This window comes from Sarcophilus harrisii, chromosome 3, assembly GCF_902635505.1.
Source record: "Sarcophilus harrisii chromosome 3, mSarHar1.11, whole genome shotgun sequence".
NCBI classification, from domain to species: domain Eukaryota; kingdom Metazoa; phylum Chordata; class Mammalia; order Dasyuromorphia; family Dasyuridae; genus Sarcophilus; species Sarcophilus harrisii.
In genome coordinates, this window is record NC_045428.1 from 166472150 (window position 1) to 166490515 (window position 18366).

At 32.8% G+C, this 18366-nt stretch overlaps 1 protein-coding gene across 2 annotated transcripts in view; it reads right to left on the reverse strand.

Annotated features, from left to right (window-relative positions):
* ADPRHL1 (ADP-ribosylhydrolase like 1) overlaps window positions 1-13216 on the reverse strand; it is a 72868-nt gene extending 59652 nt beyond the window's left edge. Inside the window, exon 1 of one of the 2 annotated variants that reach the window (XM_031958752.1) lies at window positions 12851-13216. In XM_031958752.1, coding sequence (XP_031814612.1) covers window positions 12851-13064 — 214 coding nt within the window. In that variant the 5' untranslated portion in view covers window positions 13065-13216. The remainder of the gene's footprint in view (window positions 1-12850) is intronic. The other variant, XM_003765710.2, reaches the window with a different exon arrangement.
* Window positions 13217-18366: the final 5150 nt, after the last annotated feature.

Below are 18366 nucleotides of genomic sequence, written 5' to 3' on the forward strand. Positions count from 1 at the left end.
TTCTTATTTGGGTATCTCTAATAAGAAAACTCTAACTGAAAGAAATTTTTCTTTGCATCAAGGCTCAATTTTGTCTCATTTTAACTTTCAGCCCACTACTCATAGTGCACAATAAATGTTATGCCTCTTTTACAAAGCAACCTTCCTAATATTTGAAGATAGCTAAAGGCCCCCAAATTCCCAATCCCAAAATTTCTATTTTTTTCAGGTTAAATATTCTATTCTTTTGACAGCTGGTTATCAAAGCCCTTTACCATTCCATTTGCACTTCTCCAGACTCTGTGATTTATAGATATCCTTCTTAACACGTGGTGTCCAGAACCAAACATAATACTTTAAATATGTTCTGATTAGAACACAGTACATTGGAACTATTACTTTATTAATTAAGATTACAAGCCATAAAGTGATGTAAAAATGAATTATCATTGTTGTTATTATATCCTTGAAGAAGATGAGATAGAAATGTGGGCTGAATGAAAGCAAGAATGAGTAAACTCAAAGAAAATTGGCCTTAACTATAGTGTTACAGGATCCTGTTCTTGGTATTATTTTAAAAATATTTTTATCAATTATTTCTGTTAGTATTATTAGGAAAATTAATTTGTCAGGACAAAATGCTATTTTTTTCTTATGAAGAAGAGATAGCATAGAACATCCTTCCACTACCAGAGCTACCACAGACAGATGACATGAGTGAAGGCTTCTGAGGGCAGCTAGATGATGGAAGGTGGACTGATGTATCTTGGATTGAACCAATCTATGAAAGAAGGTGAGAAAAAAATGATATAAAAGAATTGAACCATGTGCAAGGGAGAGATAGTCAGAGGTTTAGTGCCTGTGGTCTTTGTTCCTGGACATTTCTCCACTGGCATAAGGACTAGCATTCACAAATGTTTTTGTTGGTCTATGATCATAGACTGTGTTATTTCAAAGCCCCAAAGAATTTGAGTCAATGGTGATGAAAGCCATGTGGTCAGATTTTGCCCACACCTCCCTATCTGAATTATATCAGACTAGCTTACTCCCAATTTCTTATCCCTACAGAAGGACATCCAGCAGCAGCTAGCAGACATATAACAGACTTGCATGAAGGAATTTCTAATTTGCATTTGACACATAACTGAAAGAGAGTAATCACACTGAAAGACAGCCCAAGAAGACCTTAGAAGACTAAAATGAGGAGACAAACCAAGAAGACAAAAATTTAAAAGGATAAAAATAATAACATTAACATATGTGTGCTATGATAATAGAAATAATAAACATGATCTTAGGCTATGCTAGCAGAATTAGTACTAGCAATCTAGTTGCTGATGGACATGGGTCTCTTAAACAATGAGATGATTCAAACCAGTTCCAATTGTTCAGTGATGAAGAGAACCATCTATACCCAGAGAGAGGACTGTAGGAACTGAGTGTGGACCACAACATAGCATTTTCCCTCTTTCTGTTGTTTGCTTTCATTTTATTTTACTTTTTTTTTTTTTACTGGCTTGATTTGATTTTTTTTTGTGCAGCACAATAATTGTATAAATATGTATGCATATATTGGATTTAACATGTATTTCTACCTTGCTTAAAATATATTGGACTACTTGCTATCTAGGAGAGGGCATGGGGGAAGGGAGAGAAAATTGGAAGACAAGGTTTTGCAAGGGCACATTTTGAACTTCAATACACACTGAATGACCCACTTACCTGGACTATTTTTGTCAGTTCTTGCATAGGTAATAGTTGAACTAGATGACCTCTGAATTAGAGGTCATCTGGGATTCTATGCCCTGGAATCCTATGTTCTGTGATCTTTCCTATCCTAATTAGATTATCTGAAGAAAAATTCAGCACTGAAGAGAAACCAGTTCTTTACTAAACCATGATCCAAAGAAGCAACTTTAGATATATTCTAAATGTCTAATGTCCTATCTCTAAGTTACAGGCTTCAGGTACCAATCATATCTCCACCCCTTTACTTATATCTTATCTTAATCCTTCCACTTCTCTATAGTCCATCTGATCAGACATCTGCAAAGCAGAAAAAAAAAAAAAAAAAAAAAAAACTTTGCCTAAGCAAACATTTGACTTTCTATGTCTCCATCAACCTCATAATAAGCAAAGTATTGCCCTGGTAATAAAAGTTCAAAAGTCTTTCCAAAGTTTTCAGAAAACAAACATTTCCCCTCATTACTGACTAGAATTAGTCCCTTAGATTAATAGGGACAAATTATTTCCTATTTCAGCAGCGATCTTTTGCTCACAATTTAATAACCACCTCTAGTTTTAGAGAGGATATTTTCTTTGTCTGTGGGCTATTTGCACATAGGTTTTTTTTTTTGTTTGTTTTGTTTTTTAATGTTTTCTTCTCAATTGAACTAACATAATTAAAAAAAAAACAAAAAACTATCCATCCCATTCCTTTACAGTGGTAGATAGCGGCCACACAGTGTGGCCACACTAACTAACTTGTTTGACTTGAGCAATGAAATCTGCTGACCCCAAAACATTTATTAACTTATTTAGAAGAGCTCTCATAATTTCAATTGACTTGGGATGGAAAATGCTATCTGCATCCAGAAAGAGAACTATGGAGACTAAATATAGTTTGAAGCATAATATTTTTACCTTTTGTTGTTATCATTTTTTTTTTCTTTCTCAGAGTTTTTCCCTTTTGATCTGATTTTTCTTGCACAACGGGACAAATATGGAAATGTGTTTAAAAGAATTGCATATATTTAATCTATATCAGATTGTTTGCTATCTTGGGGAGGGGAGACATAAAAGGGGGAAGGAAAAAAATTTGAAGCACAAAATTTTACAAAAATCAAAGTTGAAAACTATCTTTACATGTACTTGGAAAAATAAAATAAAAACTAGTTTAAAAAAAAAAGGAGGGGGAAGAACAGCTTTCAGTAGAGAAGATGAACTCAAGGGCATTCTATTATCCTTTATAGCAAAAGTATGTGTATCTTATGTTTTCTTCATCACATATATTTGCTCCTGAGTCTCTCATAGACATATATAATATGAATACCAAAAAAAGCTTCAGAGATCACTTAACATATTGCATACTTAAATAATAACAGATAACATTATTTTTGTTTTTATGTGAACACATGTATATGTATATTATATATACATATACATATAGGTGTATGTATATTTGTGTAGATACACATTAAACATATGTGAATATATTAAATATAATATATAAACACCCATATATGTGTATATATTATATATTTACAGATATATTTATACTCCATATATATAAATATATATGTATACTCTCATTTGGCCCTCACATCAATTTTGTGAGGCAGATGCTACTATTGTTCTCTTTTACAGATAGAGAGCTGGGATTGAAAGAGTCTAAATGACTTGCCATAATTAGAAAATCTTTATGGAAGCATTCAAACTAGATCTTTCTGGCTTCAAGTCTGGCAGTAAGTGCTACTCCAAAAGAGTCAGACATGCTGCAAACTGACTATACTTCTGAGTTTGGCCTGAACTAGATTAAAATATAATTGGGGAATATTTAACAAAATAAATAAGAATATCATAAAACATGTTGTTGTTTAGTCATGTCTGACTCTTTATGACCCTACAAACCATAGCACAGGAGTATTGTCCCCATGGGGTTTTCTTAGGAATGATTTTTCATTTCCTTCTCCAGGTCATTTTATGGATGAGGAAACTGAGGCACACTGACTTGCCCAGAATCACATAGCTAATAAGTTTCTAAGGCAGAATTTGAATTCAGATCTTTCTGATTTCAGATCCAGCACTTTCTCCAATGAGCCACTTGACTGTTTCCAAAAAAACCCTAAAGATAACATTACATTTTCAACTAAGTCAATATGCAACCTTTAGGGGTGTATGATTTAAAGGTCCCTCATTTCTATTTGAGTTTGATACCATCATTTACCTGTAACAGCAAACTCCTCTATAACAGTATGTCTCCAGTTACCAAATTATGAATATCCTTAACTCAGCAATAATATTACTACTAGGCCTATATCCGAAAGAGATCAAAGAAAGAGGGAAATGTCCCATATGAACACACATAAAAGACATATAGATAATAGATAGACAGATAGAAAGATATATACATACATACATACATACATAATCTCTTTTTGTAGTGGAAGGAGGTGTCCTTGAACAAAAAATGATTTATAAATGTACTAGAATATTATGGTGATGTAATGGGCAAGTAGGTGGTACAGTAAATAGAGAAGAAATGGCGGACCATCCCAGCATCTTTGCCAAGAAAACTCCTCAAGAAAGCCGCAAATGTAGTCATGAACATTGGGTACAATGGAAACAATTGAACAACAAAACATTTGTATTCTAAAAAAATGAAGAGACAGGTTTAGAGAAATCTGGTGCAGATAGAATAAACAGAACAATTTGAAAATATTAACATTGTAAAAATGAATTATTTTGAAAGACAAGAATTCTGATCAATGGAATAATCAATATGATTTCAGAGTACTAATGATGAAGAATGCTGCCTACTTTCTATAGAAATATGATAGATTAATATGTACAATGAGATGTATATTTCTAAAGTATAGGCAATATGAGAATTTATTTTGTTTGACACTTGTTACAAGGATTTTGTTTGTTTTTGTTTTTCCAGTGGGAGGTGGGATAAGAGAGAGAAATATAAATGCTTGGATAATTGAAAATAAATTTTAATGTAAACCAAAAAAAAATCAAATCCAAGAAAAAAGAAACTTCTCTACAATTTACCAAAGAGTCAGCAAGATGTTCTTTGAAGACTTTCACTGAAGAAGAGATCCTAGATTACTAGTCCTAGTCCTAGATTAAAGTCCTTTCTAGTCGTATAAAATCCTATGTCTAAAAGACTGATGATTGATAAGAAATCTGTCACCTCCTTTCCATTCCACATTGGGGCAATTCTAATTATTAAGTGTTTTTCCTTTATATCAATCCTAGATTTGCCTTTTTGCAGTGTGAATAGTGAATAAAATACTGGACTTAAAATCATTTTAACTTGAGTCAAAATCCTGCCTCAGATACTTATTAGTTGAATGACCTTAAGCAAATCAACTAATTTCTCTCAATCTTATTTTCATCATCTGTAAAATAGGAATAATAGAACCTCATAGGTTGTGGGGATCGAATGAGATAATATAGCTAAAATGCAAATCTTAAACTGCTATGTAAACATTACAACAATAACTACTGCTACTCCTACTCCTACTACTTTACTACTTCCAATTCTCTCCTCTGGAAGACCTAGAATAAATTCAATCTCCCCAAATCTTTTCATCTTCAGGCTAAACATTTTTCCTTATAAACAATTTTTTCTAGTAATTCACATATGGCATGACTTCAGGGCCTTGTACCCAATCATTTCCTATATGGGTATAGTCTAATTGTTATTGTAACCCTCTTAAAGACAGAGTCTTCTATTTTTGTATTTTCCACAATACTAGCCTTTTAAGTAAATACTTAATAAATGCTTTTTGAATGACTACATGAGCCAGTGTCACAGATAGAGTCCTTTCATCCATGATAAAACAGCCCTCTTCCTATTATCTACTTCTTCTAAATATAATGGCAGAAGATTGGGTGCAATCAGCCACCACTCACTTAAACTATTCTTGGCAGCCCCAGTGTATCTCAAGTGCTCTTCTCTCGTCAGCCCCCGACCCCCATTTCAAGAGTCAGTCTTCTGCTATAATACCTCATAGCATGTTCTCCTCATTGGAGGAGCCAAAATCACTGTCATTTCCATTTTAGGAAATATAAAACTATGTAAATATATAAAATGTAAAAATCTTGATAATCTTCCTAATTTTATACATATTTGTGACAAAAGGCATATCTTGAAGTTGAGAATCACAAATATAATATCAGTTTTTTGGGAACTTCCATCAACATCTAATCAAAAACATCGATAAATATATAGTTGCTAAGAGTAGCTTGCCTTCTCGATAGCTAGTTAGATTCAACTAGTAACATCAACAACAATTATTATTTATTAATAAGTGACTTTACATGGCCCTTTATAATTTGCAAAGTGCTATACATATTAGTTCTTGCATTAATTCTATGAGAATTATTAATTATCACTAATTGAATTTCCAATAAGTCTAATGGTAGCCATCTCTGAGGAGGTGTAATCAAGGGAAGGAAAAAAATTTATTAAATTTATTATATATTTAAAAGGAATAGCAAGTTGTACATAATAGACTTGAATTTTCATGTGCAATCTTTTTTATTATACTGTTATGGGAATACTTGTTTTATTCAACAAATTAAACTCAGGCAACACAGGAACTAAGTGTCTGATGGGAATTTGAAATCAGATGTTCTTGACTCCAGGTCTAGTACTTCTAATCCACTCTGCCTTGTGCATCACAGCTATTTAGTGGAATCTCAGTAAGTGACTTTAAACCAGAAAAAAAAATCTTGGCATAAGAGTGCTCAGCAATGGGACTGGAATGGGAAAAAGGGTTATTGTAAGTTAAGATTTCTCCTGTCTCTATGACTTTTGTTGCATAAGAGAATACAATACCCCTTAGAATGCTGAAGTACCTATTATAGAATACTTGCCAATCCCAACCCACCTCCTCAGATACCTTATAAAGAGATGATAGAGGGTATTGGCAAGGAAGATAATAGAGAAGGAAGAACTTTTGGTGCTTTAAGGAAATAAACTGAAGTAAAGAAGACAAATGGCAAAATATCTTGCCTATCAAGTCTTCCCATGCTTTTTCAGTAAATGCCTCTCCCACTGTTTTGGGGTCTTTTGACACTGTTTTTTTGGACTTTTGATAAGCTATCTGCCTTGTTATTAAAGTCCCAAAACTTCTTGGTCTCCTGATCTAATGTCCAAATGTATGTCTGGGAAAGCTTAATCCATTTCAAAATTGTTTATATATTTTATTTTAAAAATCCAATTTAATATTGATTCAACACTTTTTATACAGAAGGCAATCTTGCAAAGCATCAGAAATATATGCCATATACATATGGCAATGGTCCTATTCTCAAGGAGCTTACAATCTACTTGGTAGAAACCATATATACACAGATAATGGTGATAAAATAAAGCTTTTGACAGGTGCAAAAGTCAAGGGACAAAGGTGAAATCTGAGGAAGACTTATGTTCTTTTTGGACAATTGGGTGTTAAAGAAGGCTTTAAAGAAGAGGTATCATCTGAATTGGCTCCTGAGGGGAGACAGGCAGAGATTTCAAAAGATGGAAGTAGTTATAGAGTACGGAATAAGCAAAGGCATGGAGAGAGAAAAAGGCATTGAGATGATATAGTGGATAGAATGTCAGACTTAGAGTCAGAAAGAATCCTTTCCCTGAGTTCAAATCCTGCCTCAAACACTTCTTATGTGTGATCCTGACCAAGTCACTTTACCCTGTTTGCCTCAGTTCCTTCATCTGTCAAATGAGTCAAAGAAGGAAATGGCAAACCATGTCAGTATTTCTGCCAAGAAAACCTAAAATGTGATCACAACTGAATGAAAACAAACACTTTATACTGTTTTTCTTCAAATTGGAGTTTGAATACTTCAGAGAAATAGACTGGAAAGGCAGAGAATACTCCAGTTTGAAAGGAAACAGTATAAAGTTAGATAGTAAATGTAAAATAAAGCCAGACTTGATGCTATTAAATGCCAAGATCTGAAGTTCATACTTTATTCACTAGATAAAAATTTTAATAAATGTAATATAAATAATAATATAATTAAATAATATAAATTAATATAATTAGAGCAAGGACTTAAAGGATCTATTTGAGGGCATAGACCAGGAGCCAAGACCAATTAGCTAGTGATTAAAGGTAATGTGTCCTCAAACTGATACCTGTTGAAGAGCTTAGCTTAAAAAGGTCAAGGTCTCCCCCTGCATCTAGGGCCATCTCTAGTTGTCCTAATCTATTTCCAAATATATTCCTCTCCCCAAGCCACCAAGATATTACTTTATGACAAATAAAATAAAGGGGGGAAAGCAATTCATCAAAACCATTCAACATCTTAACAGAATCTGACAACATATGCAATTTTCCATACCAGCAGTCTAACCACTTCAAAGAGGGTAAAGGAATATTTTTTTTGAAATTAAAGAATTAAAACTAAAGGTCACCTTCTCTAGTGAGGGGTGAAGAGGGAAAAAGGGAGGGAAGGAGAAAGTTTGAAACTAAAAATGTAACAAAAAAGAAAAGAAAAAATAAAATAAAATTGAAGGTCAGGGGAGTGGCAGGCTATAACATACTACTACTGAAGTACTGAGAAACAGCATCAGCATAAAGGAGTCATCAGTGAGATATATAACTGGGGGGAAAGATGGACTGGTCATGTATCTTGAATGAGAGATAACTAGAAGACATTGGGATTCACCATTCATTGTAACAAGTGAATAGAGCATTTTGTGTAGAATATGCTCTTTATTTTTCCACATACAAGCAAAGATAGTTTTCAACATTCACCTTTGTAAAACCTTGTGCTCTAATTTTTTCTCCATCCCTTCCTCTCTCCTCCCTCCCTTAGATAGTAAGTAATCCTTTATAGGCTAGACATGTACAATTTTTCTAAATGAATTTCCATATTCATTATGTTATACAAGAAAAATCAGACTAAAAGGAGAAAAAAAAAAAACACAAGCAAACAAACACCACCACCAAAAAAAAATGAAAATACTATGCTTTGATCCACATTCAGGCTCCATAATTCTGTTCTAGATGCAGATGGCTCTTTCCATCATAAGTCTATTGAAAATGCCTTGAATTACCTCATTGTTGAAAAGAGCCAAGTCCATCACAACTGATCATCACACAGACTTGTTACTGTGCACAAAGTTCTCTTGGTTCCACTCATTCCTTAGTATCAGTTCTTGTAAATCTCTCCAGGCTTTTCTGAAACCAGCCTATTCATCATTTCTTATAGAACAATAATATTCCATTACATTAATATTTCATAACTTAATCGCCATTTCCCAACTGATAGACATCCATTTAATTTCCAGATCCTTGCCACCACAAAAAAGGGCTTTTTATGTAGCCTTCCAAGGAAGAATATAGGTATGAATAAAAAGGACAGGCAGACATATGGATGGACTGAGTCTGTATCACTGAAAAGAGGACTCATACCAATGAATTCCCATAAACCTATCAAAGTATTGAAGTAAATGTTTGGCTTTGTCCTATATATCCAAAAAGTATGCAACTTTGTTTTCAAGGAAAAATCTGTGATTTCCCCAGTACAATCACCTATGACATACCTTTTGCCAATATTTGAAAGATCACAGGTCTAGTTTATCTGGAACTTTGAGAATTAATCAAAACTAGGGATAGAGAGAGCGCAAGCCCCCTGGTAGGATGTGAATTCGGAAGACCTTCTATGGTTATATGGGGCAGCTAAATGGTGAAGTAGATAAAGCACCCAGCTTGGAGTCAGAAAAACTTATCATCCTGAATTCAAATCTGGCACACTTACCAGCTATGTAACCCTGGGTAAGTCGCTTAACCCTGTTTGTCTCAGTTTCCTCAACTGTCAAAAGAGCTAGAGAAGTAAATAGCAAGTAAATTACCAAGGACCCCCAAAATGAGGTCAAAAAGAGTCAGTCATGATTGAAAAACAACTGAACAAGAACATATGGTTAAGTCATCCATAAGAATCAGAGAGATGAGAATGAAACCCATTTTTCTCCCAATAAGAGACCAGGAAAAGGAACTGCATGGAAATGGTACCATACGTTAAGAAAGCTACTAATTAGTACTTCTTGATAAAGTATTTCACTCATTGCTCAGCACAATGTTCTACACTGGACAACCTTTGGTCCCTTCAGCCACAGAAGGGCAGAGAGAAGAGAAGAAAGAAAATTATGCTGTTCTTAAGCTGTTCTCTAAGTTAAACAGATGTTTTGGGTATCAATCCAGGAAGGAGAGTCACCAATTGTAACATTGTTTGATATTGGTAAAATCACTCCTCCAAAATTGGTGACAATAGATAAAAATCAAAGTTCCTAACTTCAGATTATATAACAATATTTATTTGAAAGGCAAGAGATAAAATTCTCTGAAGTTTCCAGCCTCTTTATTTTAAATTCTGAATTTAACTCAAAATGTGATATGAAGAACAGTGATTCCTCATGAAAGCCTTATAATTTTGTTCTTATATTTGGTATAAGATTGTGGCTTTTTTAGGAAAGAAAAAAAATCTATTTCAAGATACCATGTTATCTTATCACTTTGTATAAGGACTAGTAAGAGTTCTAATCTTACTTTTTTTATTTTTCATCAGAGAACCAGGTTTCAAAATCACAGTTTGTGCATAACAGGTTAAACTAATCATTTGGATGAACTAAGGTAACCAGAGTAAAAATCTTATAACAACTACAATCTATTTCTTTAAGAGGATTGGCTATTTAGAAACCAATTTTTCCATGAGAAATCACGAGAGGGAATTTTTAGTTTTATTATTGAAGTCGTCATTTATTAATATTAAGCTTCAATAGAAAGGATCACTTCCAGGATCACTTTCAATTTTTATGTTTTACTCATAGAACAATGAGAACCAAGAGAACATTTGTATACAGCAACAGCAATATTGTTTTAAGAATGACTTTACTCAAATAATTTATTTGACTAATATAAATAAACAAATTAACTAAAAGGACATATGAAAAAAGATGTTCTCTGTATCCAGAGAAAGAACTAATAGATGTATGTATAGAATAATTTTACATAAACATATATATGTATATATATATTTATAGATATACACACAAATGCACATACATATATGTGCATGTGTGTATTTGTGTCTAATGGTGACCATCTCTAGAGAAGGGGGAAGGGAAGGAAAAAAAGGAAAAAAAAAATTACATTATAAACTTTGTTATATATTTAAAAGGAATAGCAAGTTGAACATAGTAACTTTGTAGTTTCGCTTGTAATCACTTTATTATACTAGGTTTCAGAAATGCTTATTTTATTTCATAAATTGAAAGTAGAATAAATGTAAAAAACAAAACAAACATTTAGTATCCTGGGTAGTTTCTGGGAAGAGAAGAAAATACAAAGTACAGATAAAACAAAGTTTCTTTTCTCAAGAAGCTTCTATAGACAACAGTGGGGAAAAGATTTGAACTCAGATCTATAACACTCAAAACTATAGAACCACAGAATCAAGAAAGCTATAAAATGAAATATTATAAATATTATGTGAGGCTTAAAAGAGGAAAGTGTAATCATAAGAACAGTAATGGCAATTTAGCTTTTATAATAGAAGACAGAATCTTATTTAGGAAACATATTCTTCATTCTTAAAGAACAGCTAAGAAATTTTCTAAAATTTTTCTGATTTCTACTTGACATTCTCATGTAAGCATATTGTTAAAAAGAGGAGTGGAATGTTATCACCAACAAAAAGCACCCAGACACATCTAAGTAGGGCCTAGTCATCAGAAAAATGAGCTAAGATAGTAATGTTTTGTATACCCTAACAATTTAAAAATGAAAGCATTAGTATCAATACTGAAAAATATATATGAGGACACTGACATATACAACTCCATGGAAAACAGTGCAAATGACATTCAAATTTACAGTATGTACAAATGTATATGGCCTAAATATAATTTCTTTTCCTGTTTTAAAACTCCTCAAGTACTCTCCAGGAATTTGTTCAATATTTTAAAAGTTCTATTAATAGTTCTACTGTACTATTTCATTATGTAGAACTTACAGATCAGTGGAATATAGGTGAATATTCAAGAACCAAGAATTATGTTGAACCACATCATCACTGAATAAGCTCACAAGTATGTATCAGCATTCCCATACAATGACCATTAAAACTAAATTTAGCTTGTCAGCAGTAGCTACAACCATGAAGTAAATTGCTTAATTGAGATTTCATTGACTTAGTACGTGCTCAAAAATTTTAATTTGTAAAGATGTTCTGATTTTAATTACGAATGGTTTGATTTTAATTATTTAATTAAATTTGATTGTTTTATTTTTTTAAAATGCCTTTTGAAAAATGTACTTCACATTTATATATTCCCCTATAAACTTATGTAAACAGCCTGTGATTTTAGAATCCTTGGTGCAATCTATCATATGTTCATGGTCAAAAGTAACTTTGAAAATTCAGCCTGTAAAGGTATGTTAACAAAAAAAATCACAACATTTAAGAGCATTTTATTTCTAAGTAACAAGCAATAACCAAGCTGGTATCTGTTTTAGCTAGATTTTTGATATGGTAAATTATATCCTTACTCCATTGGGAATTTTATAATGCTATATCCTTTGGATAAGAAATAACCCCTGAAGCAATTTCTTTTAAATAGACCTATTATTTGAATTTCTTTATTTTTTCTTGTTCTGAAACAAATTCATATCCAGAAAGCTTATTTTCTACAGAGGAAAATAGAGGCAAAATATCCCCAAAAAGTCTTTGTTGGAGTTCTGATAATTTTCTGCCTTTTATATGAATTGGTTTGTTTAATCTTGTAAAAGGGGGAGGGGAGGAAAGCAAGAAAGATACTATTTTAAAAAACAAAACAAAACAAAAAAATGACTGTCTAGCTAGTAAAAAAAAAAAAAAATACTCACTATCCAGGGAGACACTGCAGGAGAAATATGATATACCACATATATAATTTGTTGTGGGGCACTGGTGTATATTAAACTGCCACTTTTAGCAGCGGCATCAGGTAACACCACCAGATGAAAGGCAATTTAGGCTTTTAACTGCACTCTGTTCCCAAGGCTTATTTCAAGAAATCCAATATCAACGTGGCTATTTTGTTTTTCTTTTTTCCTTACCAGCCTGGGTTGGATAATTCCAACTTTACCTGTGGTGAGAGCCTCTGCTGTTGCCACGTGCATGAAGGTGTTGTCACTCACTGGCCATTTTTCTGCTGAAAGCACAAGTTTCTCTAGTCCTCCAAGTTCTTTCAATTCCTCCTGGATTTGGGGGCCTAACATACTGTTTTCCCGACTGATGTTCCTGTAACCAAGAGCATCTCCCACACACCCCAGGAGCAGAGCAGCCTTAAATTTGTCCATCTTGAGGTCTGTGTCCTGGCTACTTTCTTTTTTTCTTTTTCTTTCTTTCTTTTTTTTTTTTATTTTTTCTTTTCTTTTTTATTTTGCTTTTACAGCTGCTGAACCCTAACTAAGCCTTTGGTGCTTCCTTTGCTTTCTGTCTGCTCTTCTGACATTTATATTGGTCATTGTATCACTGTCAGGGACTTACTCTATATGGAAAGGCACTCCTTTTCTGGCCTTGCAGGTGCCACCTCTTACATATCAGCCAATGAGAAAATGTTTCTAAATCCTAGCATTTTTTCACTTTACTTTTAAATAGTAAGAATACTGAAGTGCCATGTTCTTTAATATAAACTTCTTTTAGTGGCTGTCCCTGCCACATGAAGGAAGAACTCTGCTGAAGAGTCTTCAGTTACTCAAGACCCAGAAAGATCTGAATGGTGTTTTTAAAAAATATCTTCTTTTTAGTTTTGATTTGCTTTAACTACATACATTTAGAATAGTTTCCCTCTTTGGAAACTGTTGCTGTAGAAAAGGCAATGAGTGATTTATACCTTTATGGGATTATAATTAATTAGAAGGGGACTATATTTAAATTATTAAAAATCATACTAAACTTTCATGAATCCACTCAGTGTATAAATCAATAATTCAAAGTATAACTATTTGCTAGAACAAGTTGAAAGTAATACCTTATCAGTATTAAAGGGTTTTTTTGGTCTGCAAATGTTCATTGACTGCATCCACCTCAAAACAATAATCAGCAATATTTTTATTTGTTTGTTTCTTTATTTCTCTTAACTAAGTTCAGACTTAAAGATTTATTATCATGTCTTTTAAGAAACTTGCCTGACTTGGAGAAATATTAGTTGCCCAAGGGTACATCAAGCCAATATAATAAAAATGACAATTCTATGTGGATTAATTTATTTATTCAGTGTCATACCATTAAATTACCAAAGAGTTATTTTACAGAGCTGGAAGCCAATAATAACAAAATTTAACAGGATCAAAAAAGATCAAGAATATCAAGTGAATCAGTTAAAAAATGTAAAGGAAGTAACCTAACACTATCTGATGTCAAACTATATTACTAAGTGGTAAGCATCAAATATATATAATCTTATACTGCTTAAGAAATAAAGTATTAGATCTGTGGAATAGATTAGGTATACAATTTAGTGTTTGGCAAATCCAAAGATTCAAGCTTTTGGGGAAAAATTCACCATTTGACAAATGGGAAAACTGGAAAGTAGTTTGGCAGAAACTAAGTATAAACCAACACTCCCAATGTCAAAATAAGATCAAAATGGGTTATATAACTTAGACACAAATGTGATGTCATAAACAAATTAGGGGAGCATGGAAAATTTTACCTACCATATATATATATATATATATATATATATATATATATATGAAGAGTTTATGACCAAAAAAAGAAATAGAAAGGGTCATATAAAGTAAAATGGATAATTTTGATAACATGAAATTTAAAAGATTTTGCATAAATAAAATCAATGCAGCTAAAACTAGAAGGAAAGCAGGAAACTGGGGTAATTCTTTTATAGCAACTTTCCCTGATAAAGGCCTCATTTCTTCAAATATGTCAGGAACTGAGCCAGATTTATAAAAATAAGAACCATTCCTCGGTTGAAGAATGATTAAAGGATATAAATAGACAGTTTTCAGAAAAAGAAATCAAAGCTATCAAGTTACATGAAAAAATGCTCTAAATCATTATTCATTGCAGAAATGCACATTAAAACAAGTCTGAGGTACCACCTCACACCTAACATTGGCTAACATGACAGAAAGGGAAAATTATAAATACTGAAAAGGATGTGGGAAAATAGGGACATTGTTGGTGGAGTTGTGAACTGATCCAACCAATCTGGAGAACAATTTGAAACTATGCTCAAAGGGCTATAAAACTGTGCATACTCTTTCATCCACCAATACCATTATTTCCAAAGAAATTAAAGGGACCAAAGAAATCAAATCAAAGTATAGAAGTACAAAATATTTATGCAATTTTTTTCCAATTAAAGCAATGAAAATTGAGAGGATGTCCATCATTTGGGGAGTGACTGAATAAGCTGCAGTATATAATTATGATGGAATAAATGTGCTATAAGAAATGATGAGCAGGATATTTTTGGAAAAACTTGGGAAGACATATGAACTAATGCAATGTGAAGTGAGAAGAACCAGAACTTTGTACACAGTAACAGCAATATTGTAATGACTTGTGAAATTGTGAAAGACTTAGCTAATCCTATCATGATAACCATTCACAATCATTCCAATGCTATCATAAGAATGAAAAATGTTATTTACTTCCAGAAAAAGAACTGATGAGCTCTGAATGCAGATTGGAACATACGTGGTTTTTTTTTTTTTTTTATATTTCCTGGTCTTTAATTTTTTTTTTTGTAACATGGTCAATATAGAAATACGTTTTGTCTTTACACATATAATTTATATAATATTGCCTGCTTTTCCAGTAAGTAGAGAAGTGAAAGGAAGGCAGGGAAGAATTTGAAACTCTAAAAAAAATTAAGAATGTTAAAAATTTATTTTTTTAAACTTATAGAATTATTTTTTAAAAAGGAAATTTAAAGAGAAAGCTAATTGCAAATGGAAATAACTCATTTGTTTGTTTCAATATTACAATTCCAACTGCTATAAATAAAAGACTTCTAACTATCATTCTCTTTGTCTTTATCTTCCCTTCTGACTCAGTACTCTTAGGATCCTGATAAGTCCTTCATATGATTAGCTCTCTTTCCCTTATCCCAGAACTTCAAGCCTTAATTGGAATATATTCCTTCAAAATTCTGTTACTGTTAAAAGAGTTACTATTAAAGGTACTGCTTTTACCAGTTTGCAGCTCTAGAAGGAAATTCACTATAAACATAGCCCTTAAATAAGGTTGAGAGAAAGGAAGGAATCAAGCATTTAAGTACTTGCTACTTGCCAGACATTGTGCTAAGCACAATTATCTCATTTTATCTTCACAATCCTGGAAAGTAGGTGTTATTGTTATCCTCATTTTACAGTTGAAGAAGCTGAAGCAAATAAAAATTAATTAACTTGCCCAGGATCCACACAGCTAGTGTCTGAAAGTGAATTTAAACTAGGGTCTTTTTGACTTTAGACCTCAACGATCTATTTGCTTTGCCACTGAGCTCCTTTAGAAAGGTCCAACAATAAAAGTACCTAGAAGCCAGTGGTTGGTCCAGTAGCATTTACAGATACCAGTTTGCTTTTGAGGATGCCTTTTTTTTCTATAGCCATATTATAATTTCTATTACCCCAGTTTGGCTTTACATTTTTTACATTTACATTTTTTAATAGCACTTTTAAATAAATAGGCATACTCCGCATCCAGAACATTAAGCTTGATTTCCTCTTCTGAATATGCTTCCAAATTTACAGAATTTCTGAGTTGCTATCCAATTCATCATTATAACTCAAAAAAATAAAAAAAATAGAGGCTCTGGATACAAAGGAACACTGAAGCCTGGACTCAGACCAAAGTCTTGAGGTGCTGACCAAATCAGATTAAAACATTTGGAAAATGTTTTTAAAAATAAATAAAATTATTTACATATATACATTTGCATATATGTATATATCAACTTGTGGTTTTCAAAGTCAACATATCACAAAAGACATGTTTCTAGTTGAGTGACACCATTATCTTATGACATGATCATCAAATGCCCATTCAACCTTTTGGAAAGACCTCCAACAAAGGGGAAACAATCACCTACCAAAGCAGCTGACTCTACTTAACATATCAACTTACTTCAACTTACTCAACATTTCTACTTAACTTAAAATTTCAAGGGCAGGAAAATATTAATATGTTTTTAGAAATATACTACTAGTGTGTAATGTTCTCTGTTCTGTTTTCTTGGGGTCTCTGGGACAGCCTTTGTTTCAGCTCAGTAATCACCAGAAGAGTAGCCAGGGGTTAAAAGTCCAAACCCTTTATTATCTCTTTGCCTGATGCTGGGCAGCTTTCTGGAGAGCCTTTCAGTCTGGCCTTGGTCTTAGTGGGGGAAGTGCAGGAAGCCAGGCCAGCCACCAGGAAGATTGAAGATCAAATTGAATTCTCCCCTTGGTTCTGAGAGCTTAAGCTCTGGCCTATCTCTAGTCCTTTGTCTTCTCTGCCTCTCAATCTCTAGCTCCTAATCAACCTAGCTGAGGCTCCTAGTTTATATGCTCTTACACTGAGTATAAACCAATTATTATATTGGTTTATACCAATCACTAGGAAACCATTATTTGTTGTAGGATTAAATCAATCATACTGAACCATGCTAAACTAGATAACCATTGTCTCCTCAATTCCACTTAGTATGTTGTAAGCATCCTTGTTTCAAGGTCAGAGTTCTGGCCCATAATACTAGTGTCCAATATACATCCATTTTTCCATCTTTGCAAATGCTCCTAAAAGCAGCCTTAGGGGTTAACTGACCAGTTTAATGGATTAAAGGATTCCAAATCAAGCATTAAAGTAGGGTCTGAGAGGGTGGAGAAAAATTAGGAAAATCCATCATATGCAAACCCTGTTTTTTTGAATTTTAGGTAGTGGGATAGGATCAGAAAGAAGAAGAGAAAAGAATTGTTTTAGGGAAGTTGTTACTTAATCTTAGAAACCAGGGTTAAAACTTGCCAAAAGAAGCTCCATGAATTGAGGAACTGTTTCATTCTTCCTTTTGTTTAAAAGGCAAAAGTACTAGCTGTGTGATCCTGGGAAAGTCACTTAATCCCAATTGCCTCAGCAAAAATAAAAAAATAAAAAAGGGCAAAAGTATATGAAAAAAATCATTTAAAAGGCCTTGAATAGGAATACTGGCTCTACTCAAGTACTAATCCAAACTTATTCTCATCTTTGAGATATTTCATTTGAAAAAGAACTGTATTCTTGCCTTCTGGATTTATGTTCCCAATTCCTCTGGGAAGTCCTCTCACACCTTATTGACATCATCTGAGAAATGGGTTTAGAGCAAAAGAGTAGTTTGTTGGTTGGCAAAAACAAAAACAAAAACAAACACCACAGAACAAAATCTTACAGTCAAATATTTTTATTACTATTAAATAATCTTTTTTTTAAAAATACATTTTACTGATATCCTGTTTTTTACATCACCAACATTTTAACTTATTATTCCTCCCCCACCCTCTAAGAATAATCCCTCAGTTTAAAAAGAAACAAAAAGTTTGGCAAACTAATATATTGAAAAATCTGACCTATGAAATATTTTTCAAATTTTTCTTATTTTTTAAATAGTCCATGGAGTAGGAA